General features: G+C 39.1%; 1 protein-coding gene across 2 annotated transcripts; it reads right to left on the bottom strand.

Moving 5' to 3' along the window:
• Nucleotides 1-1,599: 1,599 nt before the first annotated feature.
• On the bottom strand, nucleotides 1,600-15,687 carry ANP32E (acidic nuclear phosphoprotein 32 family member E). 2 transcript variants are annotated; one of them, XM_082833118.1, is made up of 7 exons: nucleotides 15,406-15,687; nucleotides 12,407-12,556; nucleotides 11,801-11,923; nucleotides 10,520-10,685; nucleotides 9,271-9,452; nucleotides 4,095-4,149; nucleotides 1,600-3,357 (listed from the first exon to the last, which is right to left on the bottom strand). In XM_082833118.1, the coding sequence occupies exons 1-7, from the start codon at nucleotides 15,457-15,459 to the stop codon at nucleotides 3,287-3,289; spliced, it is 801 nt and encodes a 266-aa protein (XP_082689244.1). In that variant the 5' UTR covers nucleotides 15,460-15,687; the 3' UTR covers nucleotides 1,600-3,286. The 2 variants fall into 2 exon arrangements, with proteins under 2 accessions (XP_082689244.1, XP_082689245.1); XM_082833119.1 differs by lacking the exon at nucleotides 12,407-12,556.
• Between the last annotated feature and the right edge of the window lie 5,715 nt (nucleotides 15,688-21,402).

Raw genomic sequence — 21,402 nt, 5'->3', positions numbered from 1 at the left:
TATTATTAAGCAACAGCTGCAGAGTATCATTGCATCCAGTACTAGGAACAACAGAGGGGAAATTTTCAGCAACAGGGAGAATAAATGTCACGTGTTCCAAAGCCTCTCTTTAAAATATAGAACAAGGAATAAACAATACTTAAAAGTATTTTTGAATCACAATCTGTCACAGAATTGCTTCTTTACCTTCACAATCTGTCACAGAATTGCTTCTTTGCCTAACACCTCCACCAAAAACTTTTAGTGTATTTCTACCATCTTCTTTAACCAAGAGGGGAAAGGCTTTGAATATTTTAAGCCATAAAACCAAAAATACCATACTAATTTCAATAAATAATTCCTGCAGTTGAAATATACTTCAATATTTTCCATCTGTCAGGAAGCAGAATTCCATAATTAAAATACCCTTTCGATATTAAACTGTAAAGCAATCATGAAAACATTACTTAACATTACACTTATGCCTTGACTTTATAAAATAGATTCCAGAGTTGTCTACAAATGAAACATTTTAAAAATCACTTATCACAGGAAAGCCAAAATGAGAGCAGAAAAAAATGTTTGAGTCAGGTTGGATTTACTCAAGGTTAACATGCAAGAATTATTTATACTTGCATTACCTAAGGACTCTGAAGGTAAACATTATACAGTATTAATGGAGACTTTGCACTCATTTTAGAAAACTATTTGGTGTACAAGAGGTTTATAATCACTTTAGTTAACTATAGATATAGTTACTTCAACTGTAGGTAATAAGTTATTACTTCAAATCAAAATACAAAAAGTACTGGCTCAATCTGCAACTCAAAAAGGAAAATCAATTTTTTCTGCTCTTTGGAAAAAAAGTTAGTAAGCTGATGAGTTAAACTATTACATTGTAGTACCTCATATCACATCCAAGCGTTTGAATGTTGACTTTCAAGCTGATTCTGTTTCTAAAAACACCTTCAAAGCCCCCAATGGTGGTGTTCAAAAAATGAATGTCATACAGTGAAACTAATCATTAACAACAAATCTTCAATTTATTTGAAGCAATTCGGTTTCAAAAACTTTAAGTTACAGCAGTCACAGAAAAAAAAAACACGGAACAGTCAGAAATAATAAAAGAATAATCAGGAGTACTGCATTTTTTTGTTTTTAACACTGTCATGGCTTTATTCAAAACACAGTTGCACAAAAGTATTAACTTCAAAGTTTTTAAGGAGGGTTTCGAGGAATTCAACACACTATATACATACTGCCATACAAAGAGCATTAAAATAGGACCAAAAACTTCTACAAAATATAAAACCCACCCTTACTTATTTGCATGAAAATACCACCCACAAAGCTAAGTAAGTTTTAAAAAGTTTTTTGGAGGCTCTAAGTGTTGTTTTCAAACCAAAGAACTCTCATTTTGATTGCACAATAAGATGATTGATAAGAAAGTCAATATATAGATTTAACTTTTAAAATAAGTATTTTATAATCTGGCATACTATGCAATGAGAACCCTTAACGGACTAAAACAGGGCATTATAATTGTTAAAAAGGAGTAAAATGTTAGCCTTTTGGAGATTCCAATCCCCCCACCTAACTTATCCCAACAGTTTTATTTCAGTCAGTTATGCAAATTTTTTAGTTTATCCACAAATACCTTCATCATTTTTTACTTTAAATCCCCAAGTCATACATTTTAAACCAAAAAAGAAGCAATACTATATTCAGTAATTTAAATGTGTCCCAGTACGAAAGTGTAACTTCAATTAATTTGCTGATACTAACTTTTTAAAAACTTACAAATATTCAAAACAAAGGGGGAAAAATTTTTAGATAGCCAAGATTAAGAAAGCAATTGCCTTGAACATGGAGCCTCCACAACAAAAAAAGGAGATGTACTTGCCTACTCATAATATTATATTTAGTAGCTGTATAAGGAAACACACACTCACAGTTATCCCAAATATTTTTCTATTTTTAATGGACATCCACCTGAAACCAAATCTTAATTTTAATATTGATTTAGTTTCAAATATTTTTCCAACTGTCCAGTATATTTCAATTAAATGCTATATCTGGTAATGCTTTAAAACTATAGAAAGAATAATTAAAGGTTCTACTCAGGAAAATTAGAAATACTTTGCAGAGTGGTATCTAAATCACTTGGGAAGCTAATCTGATTTGAATGTCTCATTAATTATCAACAGGCAATTGTTCTGACTTTTGAGGAACACACATGCTGCTTCCAAGAGCCTCCTCTGCTTCTTTTCTTTCTTCATCCTCCTAATACAGTCTGTACATCTTGTCAAGAAAGAGATTTACAGTAAGCAGAGTCTGTTGCATAAAACTGTATTGATAATAATATTCCTATTTCAGAAAATACTCAATTTCTTTCACTTAGCTTGTTTAAAGCTAAGACAGGTCTGAAAAGGTGGTTGAGGTATAAGACAAAGTCATCTTGGGTATCCATAAGTTTCCCAACTCTTTTTTGAGAAGAGGGGAGTGAAACAAGAAAGGAAGGTGATCATAAAAGAATCACTGAGAGGAAAACAAAGAATGCACACTTAAAACAAAACAAAATAACAACCGTTGGCAGGTCATGATCTTCGACTTGAAGAAAGGGCTCTCCTACATGTCTCTGAAATCAGTATAAGCAATTTTTCCTTGGAAACTAAAATCTTCTTAGTCACCTGGCTTAAAAGGTTTTAGAAGCCTTCACAAAAGCCATGAACTATATTGTTGAATAGAACCTTTACTATTCTGCTTCTACTTTCCAAGCTACTCATGTGACAAAAAAGCACCCAAATACCCTCAGCCAAAAAAAAAAAGTCACTGCCTTCAAACTAAAGATCTCTGGGTTGCCCCTAAAAAAATAACCAACTTATCATTCAAGAGACTATTTTCATTCCAGATTCCAGCCAACTGTGATTTCAGTTAATTTATAAATAACTTTAAAATCCTATGAATGAAATGCACCATATTACGCCTGTGTAAAAGCAATCATGTTTTAATTATACTAAAAATGACTAACAGTGAACTTTAATTAGAAAAATTAAGATTCTAAATAAATTGCTAGGGAATTTCACAATGGGGTCAATGAAAATTTGTCTCTACATACAATATGATCATTAACAGACTAGTTAATCTTATTTGGAATGGTAAGGCAAAAATAGTAAAACCACACTTTTCCTATAAAAAGTTACACATTATCTTCTGTAGGGATAGCTATCGTACATGAAGAAACAAAGAAGATGTGATCACTCTATTGCACACCCAGGAACATTAGGGAATCTGGTCTTAGAATGATCTAGTCATCTTCTTCCTCTCCATCATCTTCAGCATCTCGTTTCCTCTTTTCCCCTCGAAGACCTTCTTCTTCTGAAAGAGTAAAAGGAAAACTGTAAAATACTTAATTTTAACAAATGAATATTTGTTAAGCTACAGAATTTTGAATCTTAGTGAAAAGTTAATGGCGTATGAAAATTATAGGTTAAGTTTCTCCTCTGCATTACTTTCAATTTCAGTATTGAAACAGCCTTAATAGACTTAGAAATCCATAAATAATGACAGCTGGCTATGTGCCTTAATAGACTTAGAAATCCATAAATAATGACAGCTTGCTATGCACCCTTGTGGCCAAATCATGAAGTACAGATCAAGAAACCAAGGGCTTTACATCATTGGAATTGTTAGTGAATTTTTAAATTTCTTGAAAGGCCTAGGTAAAGAGAAGCAGAGAGCAAATCTAAAACGGGCATTATCTGGAGTTCAACTGTTATTCTCTTATAAATAAGGTTTCACCCCCTCCAAAATGAAAGGCCCTAAGAAAATAATAAATTGAGCTTATGGTTCCATTATCTCTTAATTCCTGTTTAGAAAATAAATGTTACAAGCTGTTTTTTTTCTTTTAAATGGAATTAATGAATACCCTGAGAAAACTTCTCTTTAAAAAAGGTTTTACACCAAAAAAAAAAAAAAAAAAAGGTTTTACACCTTTCAAGGAATTCTATGTTACCAACATCAAAGAGATCAGTGATAATTTGAATTATAGACTCATTCTTTAAAATCCATGAATAATAGCTTTTTAGGATTTTTGAATGACTAATGTAACTCACCCTCTTCTTCTTCTTCTTCCCCTTCTTCAACATAGTCATCATCATCTTCTTCATCCTTGAGATTCAAATATTCAGTTTGAATATGATGCAAATGAACTTATTTTCGAAACAGAAATAGACTCACAGACATAGAAAACAAACTTACAGTTACCAAAGGGGAGAGGGGGTGGGGGAGGGATAAATTAGGAGTTTGGGATTAGCAGATACAAACTACTATATATAAAATAGATAAACAACAAGGTCTTACTGTATAGCACAGGGAACTATATTCAATATCCCGCAATAAACCATAATGAAAAAGAATATGTATATGTATACATATATATGTATAACTGAATCACTTTGCTATATACCAGAAACTAACACAACACTGTAAATCAACTATACTTCAGTTAAAAGAAAAAAATTCAGTTTGAGAATAAATAAGCCATGACATGGGCTATTCACTGTTTGATAATAATACATTCCAATAGGAGCAAAAACTATGGTCATCCTGTGTTCTGACAACCTCTGCCTCACTTACAGAGGTCTTTTTTAAAAACCCAACTAAATCTAGTTTCTTCATGAAAACAAGTTATGTTTGAGACCAGCAACGTTCAAAAGAACTTTCTGCAACAATGGAAATGTTCTGTACCTGTGCTGTCCAATACAGTAACCACTAGCCACAGGTGGCTCCTGAGCATTTGAAATGTGACCAGTGCAAATGAGGAACTGAGTTTTAATTTTATTTTACTTTAACTAAATAAACAAATGTGCCCGGTGGCTAATGGACAGAGTAACTTTTGACTATTTCAAAGACACAGTCTTCTGTTTTATAGACTGAGGAAGGATCACCTGAATCTTAGACTGAACACAGCTACACGTGTTGAATAAGTCACTTAATCTCTCTGGACCTTAGTTTTCCAATCAATGAAAGAAAGTATTCATCTAGAAAGATCTCTAAGTTCCTTCTACATCTAAAAATCTACACATCAAAATAGCAAATGTCAATAAAAATCACAATAAAACTTGATCTACAACCCCTGTGGAATGAGTTGTTCTGGATAGCTAAGATTTAAACATAGCCTTGAAACATCATAACCATTTATTTTTTAATTTAGCCAACTGGGATAAAATCTCTAAAGTACATTGCACACTTCTACCATTTTATGCTAAACCTAACAAATCTTTTTCTTGAATTGTCATAGTCACCATTGTGACCATGAGCAGTACACTAATTAGTATATGCCAATTCTCTCAAAGCCTATTAATATATATAAGATGGTTTTCTCCTTTATAAAATGACCCTGGCCTCTACTTTGAGTTGTATCTTTCCATAGATTTTATGCCTTCTCTTTTGCAGTTAGTTACTATTTCAATTTTAATCTGCTATGGATTCAGAAAATAGATCAACAAGCTTACCAGAGAACTGAATATAAAAGAGAAAACAGGATTAGAATAATGGCTTGAATACTCTCCTACAAAGAAAATGTCTTTTGTTACGTATACCTTTTACAGTTACCGCCTCGTGCTTCGTTGTGTTCCAAATGGTTAAGTTCTAATATATGTTTGAAAGAATGGAATCAAGCTAGGGGTTGATTGGAGGGTCCCCTCTCCAACCCCAAAATAGTTTACCCCTCCTTAAAAATAGTTTAAATGGCAAATGTTAAGAATTGCTGGGTAGTTAGGAAAAACTTGGACAACCCACACTTTTCAAAGTATCCACAGCTCTATTTGTGTCTAGAAATATTAAACAGAACCTATTTTTCCAGCATTTAGCTTAAAGCCCCTGAGAAACTAAACTGCATGACACTTATATCAGAAATCATTCTTATACAGTCAATTCAAACACGAAAACATTCCATACCAGAACACCCAAGCTGCCAGGAGCATAAGCAATAGATGGGGTAGCAAATAAACTAAGGAACTATAGTAAAAATCAGGAGAATGTGTGGGCTTACATTTAAAGAAGAAAAGAAAGGAAGAGAAGAGGGGAAGAGGAGAGAGGGGATGGAAGAGTGGGGAAAGAGAGAGGAAAAGAAGGAGAAAGAAAAGGACATTTTAAACATTTCAAATCTGCAAGGAATGATAAATGAGGGTATTTAAATATTTATAATTTTTTAAAAGCCACTTGAAATACTAATCACATTTATTCATGATAATTTAGAAAAGCCCAAGTCTAAAAAGCAAATCACTTCTCTGGATTTTGTTTTAAACAAAACATGATTAATCAATTCATGTTTTTATGCCTTTTAAAAAAATATATCATCTATTAGATTACCAGAGACTTGCTCTGTAAAGATTATGGTCTTAGTTCCTAACTAGTGGGTAATAAAATGTTTCCTCATTTGTACTATGAATAGTTCAAGAACACCATAATTCCCAATTCTTCTAAAGCCCCCATCTCCATTTTTATGTATGTGTATACTACACATACATAAGTCCTTCTTTATACATATTAATTCCTTACCTCTGAAGAGCAGCTGAAATAGAAACAAGACTCAAACAAAACAGAGCTAATCAAATACCATTTCTATTTCCTTCTAATTTCTTTTTTAAATCTTATAGTCTCTGAAGTTTCTCTGGCTCTTAGCTTCTAAAAACAAGGCTTCGGGCTTCCCTGGTGGCGCAGTGGTTAAGAATCCGCCTACTAATGCAGGGGACACGGGTTTGAGCCCTGGTCCGGGAAGATCCCACATGCCGCGGAGCAACAAAGCCCATGTGCCATCTAGCCTGCACTCTAGAGCCTGTGCTCCGCAACGAAGAGTAGCCCCTGCTCGCCGCAACTAGAGAAAGCCAGCGTGCAGCAACAAAGACCCAATGCAGCCAGAATACGTAAAAATAAAATAAATAAATTTATTTTTAAAAATAAAAACAAGACTTCATTTTAAAAAACATCCAAATTATCTCATCATGATTGAAAACTTCTGGTCCCAGCTACCACATTGACTTAATGTTGTATGTATTATCTTAGAGATGTTTGCTCTATACTCCACATCATTTTTAGTTAATATTTCCCAGTACTCAATGGAATGATAAACATAAACATTTGCAGTTAGCTGAAGGTCATTTTTAAATGACTTAATACTATTTAAAGAAGAATTACTGGCAGAGAAAATAAAAAGTCAATTGCAGGGAATTCCCTGGTGGTCCAGTGGTTAGGACTCCGTGCTTCCACCGCAGGGGGCATGGGTTTGATCCCTGGCCAGGGAACTAAGATCCCGCAAGCAATACAGCACAGCCAAAGAAACAAACAAACAAACAAAACAAAGTCAAACTGCAAAATAACAAGTCCATTATTTTACTAAGTAAATTAAAACTTAGGGGAAAAATATTCAAGTTGTATGCTGATGTAAACTGAATAGGTTGCCTTTCTCCCTGAATACTTAAAATGCTTAAAAGTTCTGTTCTTCATTATTGTAAAGCTAACTCACGAAAGCCCCAAACAAGTTTAAGTCCCATTTTTTCTACACTAGTTTCATATTTAAAATGGTATCAGAGGGCTTCCCTGGTGGCGCAGTGGTTGAGAATCTGCCTGCCAATGCAGGGGACACGGGTTCAATCCCTGGTCTGGGAAGATCCCACATGCCGTGGAGCAACTAAGCCGGTGCGCCACAACTACTGAGCCTGTGCTCTAGAGCCCGTGAGCCACAACTACTGAGCCCGCGTGCCGCAACTACTGAAGCCCGCACGCCTAAAGCCCGTGCTCCACAACGAGAGAAGCCACTGCAGTGAGAAGCCCGTGCACAGCAACGAAGAGCAGCCCCCGCTCACCGCAACTAGAGAAAACCTGCCTGCAGCAAAGAAGACCCAACACTGCCAAAAATAAATAGATAAAATAAATAATAAAATTTTTTAAAAAATGGTATCTGAGAAACATCATCATTAATTAGTGATACTGTCTATCTAACTAATGTAAAAGTCATTAGGAGAACAAATAAAAATACAATTTCTAGTCTAAATAAGAGATGTTATTTTTAATAATAAATATTACTTTAAATTATGAATTATGAAAACAAAACTCAATAATTTAACATTAGGAGAAAATAACTTATCTAAACTCCCAGGGACTCAAGATCATTTGTTCAAGTCAACTGATTTCCTGTGAACCTACTATGTCCCAGTGAATGTACTGGATGCTGAGATAGAAAAATGAACAGCCCTCCCCTGAAGGAGCTATCTAGAAGAAAGTGGCCAAATAAACAAGTTTTTACAGAAGTGTCTACAGGTAACAGACACCTAATCAAGGTTCAAAGGTAACAGAGGAAGGAGTGACTGTCTCTTAAAAATTACAGAAAGCTTCAATAATGAGGCAACGCCAGAGTTGACTGTTTAAAGATAAGAATCACGAGGCATGATTTGAGTGGTAGTTACACAAGTATGTACATATATAAAATTTCATGGAGTTGTACATAAAATCAGTCCACTTTACATGCTTTAGTATATTTATGTTTACCTGAGAAAAAAGAAAGTAAAGTTCATCAGAAGGCATGGGTAGAAAGTCATTTCAGATAGAGTAAACAATGTGTATACAGACAGAAAGGCAATAATAGCTTCGTGTGATGATTTAATTTGGTATTGAGGGAGATGAAGCTAGAGAAGGTAGCAGAGGCTAGATAATGAAGGGCCTTGTATGTCTTGGTGGCAACAGGGAAACATTAAAGGGTTTCAAGCAGGCCAGTGATATGATCACATTTGCATGCAGACTACACAGGCAAGCACTATGGAGGATACAACAAAGTGGTGACGCTGTTCTCAAAGAGACCATTTAGAAAACTACTAGAAAAGCATAAGCAAGAAATAATTAGGGGAAAGTTTTCATGAGTGCCTATAACGTGCCAGCAACTAGATACTTTACACATATTAGTTTGTTAAATCCTTAACGACCCTATGAAGTTGGTATAATCTCAGTTTTATAAATGCAGAAACTGAGGCTCAGAAACATTTGTAAAATGTTTCCACTGTCCCATGCTGCTGAGGGAAGAACCGATTTGAAAGCTATCTAGGAGGTAAAATCATAGGGTTTATTATTATCTGGATATAATATGAACTGAGGGGCAGTGGGAAAAAAGATAGGCACACGCACACACACACAAGTTAGAAACAACTCTCAGATTTCTACACAGCTTACTTTTTATATTACTTAACCCTATGCCTAAACAGTTAATTTTCAGTGCACATAAGAAGGTCTATTCACCTGAATTTCTTCTTTCATTAAGTATGAGAGGCCCACCTCCTCTTCTCCCTCTCCCAGTTCTGAGCCTGCTTCATCTTCATCCTCATCCTCATCCTCGTCCTCCTCCTCTTCTTCCTCTTCCTCATATCCTTCAGGTGGACCAGCTTCATCTTCCTCTTCCTCTTCATCATCTTCATCTCCATCTTTAAAAATATTTTAAAAGATAAGCAAATGTCCAGGCAAATGTTTTTGCCTTGGCCCCTCAAACTCATAAGCCAATGGGTAGAAAGTATATCAGGGTGATTTTTTTTTTTTTAAGATTTCTCTTTTATAACATCCCATTTACTGTTTGAGAAATATGGTGTCTAAATATTAAAATTTTCCCAACGTATAGATTTTTCATCAAAACATTACATGGACTAAAGTTTATTTTACTTTGTGGACACTTCAAAATCTGCCTGTCCATCATTCCATCATTTTATAACACTGTTTATCTATCAAATTCTTCTTACACGTGAAAAACTTTTCAACCAGTAGTAACAGTGTCCCATTACTGACAACAGCTTTTCTGTCATCAGATCTATTAGTCACCCATTTATCCAAAAATGTATATTCAACTCTCTAGAGCATTTCCATCACCACCATCCCCCCCCAAAAAAAAACACATCCATTAACAGTCACTCACCGTCCTCCTCTCCCGCAGCCCTGACAACCGTTAATCTACTTTCTGTCTCTATGAATTTGCCTCTTCTGGGCATTTCATATAAATGGTGTAATACAATATGTGGCTTGAGTATGGCTTCTTTCACTTAGCAGAATGTTTTCAAGGTTCACACACTGTAGCATGTATCAGTACTTCAATCATTTTTGTGGCTGAATAATATTCCATTGTATGGATTTATCACATTTTGTTCATTCATCAGTTGATAGACACTTGGGTTGTTTCTACTTTGTGACTTGTATGGATAATTATGTGATGAATGGTTCTTTTTTTTTTTTTTAGTACTATTTTAAAAGTTACCACTTTTACTGGGTGGTGGTTAAGTTTACAGAAATATAAAATTTCATGGAGCTTAATATTATAACAATCATTAAATTCCCCAAAGCTATCAGAAATCTGAATGAATACAGGACTAGGGCTATGAGTTTTTAAATTTTTGTCTTACTAACGTCTTTTTTTCCCCACACCTAAATACCCAGGCCAATCTAATCTGCCAGCTAGACTGGAGGCTATAACTGTGACACATTTATGAGTATTAAGAATGATTACCTTCATCATCCTCTTCTTCTGAGTCTGGTGCTTCATTATCCTCCTGGTCAAATCCATCTAAGTATGTGATTTGCTGTAGCAGTTCAAAAATACTTTCTCTATAATCTTCCAGGTTTGTGATCTCACAGTTAAACAAGTCAAGACTCTTCAAATTCTTAAGATTTTGCTGGAAAAGTAAAAAGTTAAAAATTACATTCAAGATTAAAAACTCATGTTATTTATTTTTAATTCATGAACCAGAACATGTATACAACTTTAAATCAAGAGAATGATTTTTAGATTTTTAGAATTTTATAATGAAGGGTTATTATATCAAGCACAGCTAATTCTCTTAATGAGGCCCTGGCACCTAAACTCCACGGGAGTAGGAACTTTGTTTTGGCAACTGCTGTATCTCTAGCACCTGGCTTAGTGCCTTACTCATAGTATGCACTCAGTATACTTTGTTGACTGAATCTGTGCCTAAATAGGCAACAACAATAACATGGTTAGTTTAAATCCACAGTCAAGCTTATTTTCAACAATTTCAACCTCCTCCCAAGCTTTTTTTAAAAAATCAGAGCAACAATTTTCAGAGTGTCACTTCATCCCCTTTTCCTTCCCTCATACCAGGAAACAAAGGAGCAAATAAAAATAATCAAGAAGAAAGAAAAAGGAATAGAATTTAAGAAAATACTGGAAATTTTAAAACCAGATATTCAGCTCCTGAAGTTGATGATAAAATAAATTTCTCACTGATTTAAAAATTTATCTGGGGCTTCCCTGGTGGCGCAGTGGTTAGGAATCCACCTGCCAATGCAGGTGACACAGGTTCGAGCCCTGGTCTGGGAAGATCCCACATGCCGCAGAGCAACTAAGCCCATGCGCCACAACTACTGAGCCTGCTTTCTGGAGCCCGTGACCCACAACTACTGAAACCCACGCACCTAGAGTCCGTGCTCCGCAACAAGAGAAGTCACCGCAATATGAAGCCCGCGCACCACAACGAAGAGTAGCCCCCACTCTCCGCAAGTAGAGAAAGCCCGCGCGCAGCAACAAAGACCCAACGCAGCCAAAAAACATAAAATAAAATCGTAAAGTAAATAAATTTATTTTTAAAAAATTTATCTGAATGTTTTACTCCAAAGGAAAATAAAGCAGTATCATCTAGATCACGACATATAAGAAATTCAGAAGTTTCAAATGAGTGACATAAATACAAGTCAGTAAGATAAAATTCAAGCAAATCTCAGAAAAATTCAACCAAAAAAAGCAAGTCCAGAGACAAACCTTTCCACTTACCAGAGCTTCTACTGTACTAAGATCTTTGATTTTGTTTCCACTCAAATTGAGGTAGGTAAGGTTTGGACATTTCTCTGCCAGGACTTCCAAGCCTCCCGAGATTATATTGTCACTAAGTTCCAACTATATATTCAACATGGGGAGAAAACAAAGAATGGTGAAGGCTTAGGACACATCAAAGATTTCTCAAATGTATCAATTTAAAGAAGAAAACAATTGTCATTCTCTCTGGCTTCAAGGGACTGTCACAGTCTTTAATTTCCAAAATCCCACCTATGACTGCCAAATAAAATATTAGAATCTCTATATAACAGACTTCTAACTCAGGTTTGGTTCCAGTTGTATAATAGTTGGATTTTATGTTTCAAAGAAAAACATTTGGTAGATGTTAAATTCATGCCATAAAGCGATTTCATTAGTCAATTTAAATTTCCAAAAGTAATATGACAGCTGATTTCAAAATCCTACAAAACCCCATTTTCCTACCTCTAGAAACTTAGAACCTTCTAATTAAAATGCAGAATGGTTGTTTCATTTGGGAAAAAAATATACATAATAGCCCACGGCATCAAAATCATGATGCTTTCACGCCTAGTGCCAGCTTACCTTTCGAAGTTTAGTTAAGCTGGGCAGCCGGGCCAGTGAACTTAGTTCCACATTAGCCATACTCAGAAACTCTAGTTTTTTAAAAGTATCATTCAGGCCCTCAATTTCCCCATTGACACAGAGGCAATTATCAAGGACCAACTCTGTCACCTATAAGAGAGAATATGAATGATTCTTTAGTTTGCAGTCCGTTTAGCAAAAGACCTGGGTCCTGACACTCTGGAAATGTGAATATTAAAACCACCAATTCCCTCATATAGATCCTTTTCATTCTCCCCCCAAATTGAAATACAGTCTTAAGTCATCATTATAAGTTAACTTTTTAAATTTAAACTTGGACTAAGAAGTTCAATGCCTGCTTCAAATCACTAATAAAAAAATTTTAATTGCATAAAAAATAAGACTTTGAAAAAGGTCCCATGTGAAAATTGTTTCTGACCCTCATGAAAAAGACCCTCAACATCAGGGCATATATTTATGCATGAGGGGATACCAAGGCTACTGAGAAAGGATTTAAGTGAGTCCTAAAACAGCAGGGAGAAGAAAGGAAATTGTTTTATTCACTTTTTCAGTTTAAACCCCCTTATTTTGGTTGATAAATGTCACCAAATCTCAAAAATACCTTGTTACCCTTCATGAAGAAATGTTAGAAAGCTCCTTCTGAGACAGCCCAGCGTTCATATGTTATTTGTTCTAATATCGAGGCGAAACAATATCACCCAGGACAACACATCCTTGACAAAATGCTATTTTTCCCTGCCACCCTGGTAGAATTTTTGTGACTTCTCCCCAGTCTTGGGAAGGGGTTGCTGGATCCTCTCTTAGGTCAGAGTTGTAACAAAACTTTCTGGTGTGGGCCTAAATGGACTTAATCTTAAGAGGGAGGCAGGAAACCCTGGCTCTCCATTCTCAATGCAAAAATATGTTTGAGGTATTTTGAGAAATAAAAATTAGCAACAAGGAATGCTACCTTCTCTATTTGAACATGACATAATTATTTCAGGAAGCAAAGAAGGCATCATAATCTGTTTAGAGAGGAGGAAGCCAAGGCCCAGAGGGTAAGAATGACTGACTAGGGTCAGTCACAGTATGTGGCAGAGCTGTGCCTCCACTTTGTCTTCTGACTCCTAGTCTAGCTGAGTGGAGGAGAGAGGGCCACTAGGTTTGGTGTCAGAAAACCAGTTCTTCCACTTGAGTAAGTAACTTCACTGCCCTGAGACTCCTTTTGCTAATTTGGATTCTACAACAATACCATCCACCTTACAAGTCTGTCGGAAGGAGGAAACAACAAACACGAAAAGTGCTTTGTAAACTGTAAAGGGCTATACAAATAGAAGACCGTTATTACACCACAGGGGAAGGAGGAGAGGCTGCAAAAAGGCAACATCCGGCACTCCCCAAAACGGGGCAAGGAAATTACTAGGGATAGGATAGGTATAAGAATGGGGAAGGAGGGGGTAAACCCACTTTTCCAACCCAAGACATAAAAGAGTATTCGAAATGTGTGCTTCTTTGAGACAACATTTTAACTTTGATTTTGTTTGTTTTTTCCTTAAGCCCCTAAAAGACTAGGCCCTAGGAAACTTCAAGTTATCTGTGGGATGATAGTAGTGACTGTTTCCTCCTCCCTGCTATCTACCAATTTCAGCAAAACAGAGACTTTTTTAAAAGTACATAAGGACCTTGGATTCCCACCCTTCACGCCGCCACAGCCCACCGAACAGACCCTACTCATCCTCCACGCTGGTATGCACAAGCACCACCTCCACCCCTGCTGGAAAAAAATTATATCCCTTGTATTGCAATTCTGGGGTTTATTTCAGAGGCCGCAATCAGCAAGACCCTATAGACATTTTCCTCTGCGACCAGAAATGCGAGGTTCCTCGTTGGCCATGGGCCCCGATCTCGCGACCTGCCGCTCCGACCGACGGGAAACCCCACAAGGGGCGGGGACTCCCCAAGGAAAAAGGGGGTCGCCTCCCAGCCCGCGTTCCCCTAGCGCCTCAGCCCCGGGCGGGGAGAGCTGGGTGAAGCCGAGGAGGCGCCCGCGAAAAGGAGGCGGAAACGCCTCCCGCCCGACCCCCGAAAAGTTGACCACGACCCCGCCTCACGTGGCCCCTCCCAACCCCGTCTCTTTAACTAAGGCGACAGCAGCGAGAGCGCATCATTTAGTTTCGCCGAGCCCATCTTGAAAACACGAAACTTCTACGACCCATTTGTTGAGTTTTGTGAAACCGTCTCCAGGGATCAAAATTGGAGTTGCAGCCACCACGATACGACACGCCGAATTTCGTTACACCGCGGGGGGACGAAGGGGATAAAGCCTCGTGTCCTCTCCCCACCTTCGGCCACTGCGACGAGTCCCAAAACTTACCCGCGGCCGAAGAACGGGCCGCTGACCCAGATTCCGCCTGGCGGCGGGCGGCGCGCACCGCTTCCCGGGGGAGTGGGCGCCGCCAGCAGTGGGCCGTCCGCGGACTCCGCGAGCGACCCCAGCCCGCTCCCGGCGCGACGTCGTCCAACGCCCAGGGGACTCGAGGCCGGAGACGCCCCCCAGCCCAAAAAAAAGAGTTGGCAGCACTGCAGAAAAGTTGGACTAACTTCTCAGGCGACGATGGCTGCGGCAGAGGCGAGTGGGACTGGGGGGTCGCGCCCACGCCACCGGCCCCAAGGAGCTGGAACGTGAGGAGCGAAGCGGCCGAGCGGCCCCCAACACCCCGCTTCCCGCCTCCACGAGGCCAGGACGTCTGACTCGAGGAGAGGAGAAGGGGCTAAGCCCCCAAGCACACACAAAAACGCCCCTAGAAACTTAAACCCTTCGCCATTTTAAGTAAAAGATTTTAATGATTTAAAAGTTAAAATTAAATATTTTCCCCCAGCCCTACCCCCAGATGGGGGTTAATTCATTACCCCGCCCCACACACCCACCAGGACCCCCAGAAACCCGATCCTCCGAATACAGGGCTGGTGAGGAAGGGGAGGGGGCTGAGTCATCTCACCTCCTCCGGGGCTCTGTCCCTTAACTCCAGGTTAATCCTCTTCTTCATCTCCATGTCCTCCTCCTGCTCTTCTGCTACTACTCTCCTCCCTTACCTTTTCCTGCCTTTCCCACTACCCCCAACCCTAAAATTTTAAAAGATTTGGAAATGAATGAAAAGAAATGCAAATATAAACGCCCACTACCACCACCAGATAGGTGTGGGGGAGAAAGAAGGGAATAGCAAATGGAGTCCAAGGAGTTGGGACTCTAACTCAGCTGCCCCCACCTTCTTGTCCACACACTCGCGCGCGCACTCACACGCACACACATACACACACCCGCAGTTCCTTCCCCTTCAATGGCTGCTCGGAGACTGAGCCTCCATGACACGGCACCGCCAACCCCCTGGCCTACACTCCACCCACCTCCCGAATGTATTGGTTGATTCTTCAGCATCTCACTACTCCATTGGGTTACATAAATGTCTATCAGTCTTTAGGGAGGACCTCAGCCAGAAACACTGTGCCTATTGGCTACGACCAAGCGCGCAGTTAACTCCGATAGGTCCAGGAAGGTGTTCGTCCCGGGGAAATGATTTTGAATCCCAGTAGCCCCCCTCCTTTTCTTTGTGTGATTGGCGCGCTTTCCCTAGGCGACCGGACGGTTTTGAAGCCTGTCGGGTTTCTTTTTGTTTTTGTTTTGCCTGATTTTAGTGTTAAAGGAAGGAAGAAAGCATCCTTCTGACGTGTGGAAGTTGCGAGACAGATAATTTAGCACACGGCACCCACCCCGCTCTTGGCGGTTTAAAGCACAACTCCTGCTTTGCAGCCAAAGTGTACAGCAACGTGCACATCACGTAGAAAGGACGCCTTCGTGGCACTGTCCTGCCGGAGATAGGCTTCTGGTGCAGAACCAGAGCAGGGATAAAGATGGTAGTTTAACTTCCAGCAGGAAGGACTGAACGATTTTGAAAGCAGTTGGGTGAGGTATAAGTTAGGCACCTTTAAATAAAACTATCCTGGAGGAATTGTTACTGAGGTAATTGTTGCTGTAATAAACACTAAGACCTTGGAGGGAAAACAGTGCTGGCCTAACGAAAATCAGACATCAACGCGCATAGAAATGGTACTGCAATGCCTATCCTTTCTAAAATCCCTTTGGTTGGTTTCCATGGAAATCTGTAGTTTAAATGTGCTTTTAAAAGTCTGTCAATGTGGAATATAAAAGAGGTGTAAGAATGATTTTAAAAAATTTTGTCTTGAGAGTCTAGTTTTTCTTAGTTCTTGCTTAAATTCTGTCCTTTCCATTCCCTTATACCTTTCTCAGGGTAAATACCCAAAGAAATTCCAGATGATTTGGGGAAGGAAGTGGGTGACTTAGTACAACCTCTCCCAGAGCTGAGTGTTTTATTTGCTATTTTTCCAGCTTCTCAAGTTAGAGACCTTAGGATACAGATTTCTAACCACTCCACACCACCTCTCCTCCCATACTGAGACACACAGCTCCTCAAATAGGCTTACATTTAAAATGTAAATATCTGGTATTTGGCATGTTAAGTACTTTAAAGGAAAACAAAATAGTGATTGTCTTTTCCTTGCCAAGTGTTTCCTTTGAATTCCCTGAAAAGGAAATTTTATGAAGATGAAAACAAAGCGGGAGAGGGAGAGCTTTTGGTATAAAATGACATGGCAGGGGGCAGGTATTTGGAGTTAGTTTAGTTAGTTTGTTTGTTTGTTTGTTTGAATACAGGCCAAAGGAAGCCAAGATGATATAAAACTGAACCAAAATGAACTGAGGAACAGTTCAAGGAAGAGTTTAAAAAACAAGAGAAGGAAAAAAGGGGCTACAAAGAAACCTGGAAGCACATTTTAGTACCAGCTTAGGAAGAAGTCCTGTGTTCTGATCCCCCTAGCCATTGCAGAGTCTGGAACTCTGGAATGGAATTTCAGAGAGAGTTCAGGGAAGGAGATTCAGATTTGGGAGTCATCCACATATGAGTGATAGTTGAGGGCATGAGAACAAAATAAGATGTCCACAGAGAATGTATATAAGAAGACTTATCAGGCAAAGGAGAGCAAAACATGGTTGAGGGGAAAGAGGAGAGAGAAGTTAAGTTGTCTACCATAGTTGTCAAAGAAATTGAGGAGCAGGTAGAAAAGAAGGAGGTGAATTTGTGGGGAAAAAATGTATGGAAGCCAAAGAATTTCAAGGGAGAGATGATTTTGGGGGTTAAATGGTAGGGCTTTTGTAACAGAACACAGTAGACAGAATGGGAGAGTGGGCTAGAAATACTGAATGTGAGGAAAGGCCATGAATTCATTTCCCCACTGGATAGTAGCTGCAGAAAGTACACCATAGTAAGCATAAACAGGGATCCACGAAAGTGGGCCTTACCCCCCATACCCATTGTCCCCACCCTCATATCATCTCTTATCTCCATTACCTCAATACCCTGAAACTTTCTAGTCTTAATCAAGAAACCAGGATAAAAAAGATGCAGGGGAATAAAAATTCCCCACAGGGCTAGTACACAGAAAGAAAGGTGCCCGGGAAGGGGTTGGATGAAGAAGAATACTACCAGACTAGCAGACAGGTGTATGGAGCTAAATGAAGGATAAAAGAATGAAATACAGTCAGACATGGAAACAACCTAAATGTCCATTACAGATGAATGGATAAAGAAGATGTAGTGTGCATGTGTATGTATGTGTGTGTGTGTGTGTGTGTGTGTGTGTGTGTGTATATATATATATATATATATATATCTTTAAAAAATGAAATAATGCCATTTGTAGCTACATGGATGGACCTAGAGATTATCATACTAAGTGAAGTAAGTCATAAAGAAAAAGACAAATACCATTTGATATCACTTATATGTGGATGCTAAAATATGACACAAATGAATGACACAGAAACAGACTCATAGGCATAGAGAACAGACTTGTGGTTGCCAAGAGGGAGGGATGGATTGGGAGTTTGGGACTAGCAGATGCAAACTATTGTATATAGAATGAATACACAACAAGGTCCTATTGTATAGCACAGGGAACTATATTCAATATCCTATAATAAACCATAATGGAAAATATGAAAAAGAATATATATATAGGGACTTCCCTGGTGGCTCAGTGGTTAAGACATCACACTCCCAATGCAGGGAGCCGGAGTTCGATGCCTGGTCAGGAAACTAGATCCTACAGGCATGCTGCAACTAAGAGTTCACATGCCACAAATAAAGAGCCTGTGAGCCGCAACTAAGGAGCCTGCCTGCCACAACTAAGACCTGGCGCAACCAAAAAAATAAATAAAAGAATATATACATATATATATAACTGAATCACTTTGCTGTACAGCGGAAACTAACACAACATTGTAAATCAACCATACTTTAATTTTTTTAATTTCTTTAAATTAAAAAAAAAGAAATAGAATCAGGAAAAAAGCCAAACTTGTGAAGTAAAACATGTTTTAAGCTGAAGTAATGAGGCAGGGTTTAAATGGTAGAATAAAGAGTGAGGTTAAGGATTCAGGAGTAAAGGAGCAAGGAGTGGAATGAATGAGAGGACAGTTCAGAACACTCCTTTAATGCACCAATAAGAAGCATGCATCAGGATATTATTAACTCAACATCTTTAACGTTCAAAAACTAAAGTCATTTCCGCTGCCGAATATCTTCTGTTGCCTCTCCAGATCCACTCTTCACCCTTCTCCACCCTGCTCTGCTACCCAAAACCCACGTGAACTGCATCCAGTCCTATGACTTCCTGCATTTGGTCCATGGGGGAGGGGCACTGACAGGAAATTGGAAGTCTGCAGGAGACTGAGTTTGGAGTATTTTTTCCCCAACTGCCTCTGTGTCAGGTGGGTACAAGAGGACCAACTCCTTCTACTGAAAACCACAGATCTGTTTGGGGCTATAGCCAACACTGTGATGCACCACCCAGATTTTCCTTCAGGAACGAGGACTTATTCCATGGTACTGGGAGTACTGCCGGAAGATGACCTTCAGCTGTCAGTACTTGTAGGGGTTGCCTCAGCTGAAGAAAGTTGCATTGCCCAAGGTTATACCTCCTTCTGGGGGCATCCTACATCCAGTGAGTGATCGACACTGGGGTATAAAGGCCCAGCCAGCCCTTTTGCCCTGACAAGACTCATTCATCCCAGCTCTAGAGCACCCCCAGGGGTTGACTGAGAATTTTGTTGGACTGCATTGCCATTCAGTTTCTCCCACAGCTTAATCCTGCTTCCTTCTCCTCCCTTCCACAGGTATTTGTCCCAAGAGCATTCCCCTGAAAATATCAGTAAATATCCCGAATGCTATTTCCATCTCACAGTTGAGTTCCTAGGGAACCAAACATGTGACAGAGCCCCTCTCCACATAGCTACCCTCTGAGAAAGCCCAAACTGACCTATGGGAGAAACTACATGGAGAAGCCTCCAGCCTACATGGTGAGGTGAGAGGTACCCAGCCAGCCCTCAGTTTCTCCAGGCCCCACTGTTTCCAGCTCCAGCCACTGTCTGATTGCAACCACATAAGAAATCCAGAGCCAGACCACCCAGCTGAACCTGTCCCCAATTCCTGTCCCACAAAAACCATGAGAGAGAATAAAATGATCATTTAAACCTCTAAATTCGGAGTTGTTATACAGCAATTGTAACTTGAACAACCCCCTCGATCACATTTTTCTGATCAAGACTCACTAGTGCCCTTTTGCTCTGTACTGGTGATAGTCATTCTACTCTTTTTAGTTTTTAGTTTTGCTTATGCTGTTCTTCTACTTTAACCAAAATGATTTTTACCTCCTCTGAATCCTTAGGACTTATTAAACGTATTCAGCGTTTATCCTATGCTGCCTTGCAACGTCTCATAGGTGTTATCTAATTCAATTTGCCCAACCAGATTGGAATTTCCTAGAGAAAAACCAAGTCAGTAACTTGGTTTCCTCTGGCATCACTCACAGGCCTTAGCACAGTGCTGAGCACACAGTGGGTACTCAAGACGTGTTCAGTAATTGATTATGTCTCAAATAACTCTGAGATGGTAGTTTAAATTCATACTTCCATTAGGAAATACAGAGTTTGGTTGATGCCTTCTTGAGGAATAAGTAATAGGAGCTAAGGATAACTGCAAACTTCTCTTCCTCTTAACTTTTTACCTTTCCGTTTTCCAAACTAGTTAATTCGCAGTCTCAAGACAAAACTAAGCTGGTGCAACTAATGCCAGTGCATTTTCTCCAGAGTTCAGGCTGATTTAGAACCACGAGAAACTTTTCCTACCCATACCTCTGAGAAATCCCAGAAAACCATCCAACAGGGTCGCTACTGCCCCTCTTGGCACCAGGATAGATGATCAATACTCAAAGAATATGAACAATTCTACAGGCTCATTGTGCTAATATTCTGTGAAAAGCTTCCAGGTCAACACCTGTCAAGGCAAAGTAAGTTGTTATATTTGTATAGGATCTTAGAGTTAAGGGCTATATATCTCTATATCTATATCTATACCTATATCTATAACTATCTAAAATGAGCTACCTTTCCAAAGGAAAAAAAACCTGAAGTTTATTGTGGCTAAATGGTGGGGTAAATTGTCTCCAAAGATGGCCATGGACGATTTCTCCCACCCTGTGCATATATGGCACTCATCCCATCAAGAAGTGGAGTGTATTTCCCCTCCTGTTGAATCTGGGATAGCCTTGTGATTTGCTTTCACCAATAGAATGTAGTGGAAATAACACTGTGCAAGTTCTGGGCCTAGCCCTTAAGAGGCCTGGTATTTTCTGTTTTTGCTCTCTTAGGGATCAGTTCTCAAATAAAGAAGTTCAACTAGGCTGCTGGAGAGAGAGGCCATATTTAGAGAGAGGCCCTAGAGGATGAGAGACTATAAAGAGAGAGAGAGCCCAGACATCCCCCAAGCTGTCCCAGCCACCCCCGTGGAGGTCCCAGCCATGTGAGTGAAGCCATCTTGGATCGTCCAGCCCTTGTCAAGCTGTCCCAGCCAACATCATGTGGA

The sequence above is a fragment of the Leucopleurus acutus genome (genome assembly GCF_964270905.1).
Source record: "Leucopleurus acutus genome assembly, chromosome: 2".
NCBI lineage: Eukaryota > Metazoa > Chordata > Mammalia > Artiodactyla > Delphinidae > Leucopleurus > Leucopleurus acutus.
This window is presented reverse-complemented; position numbering and strand designations above follow the sequence as displayed.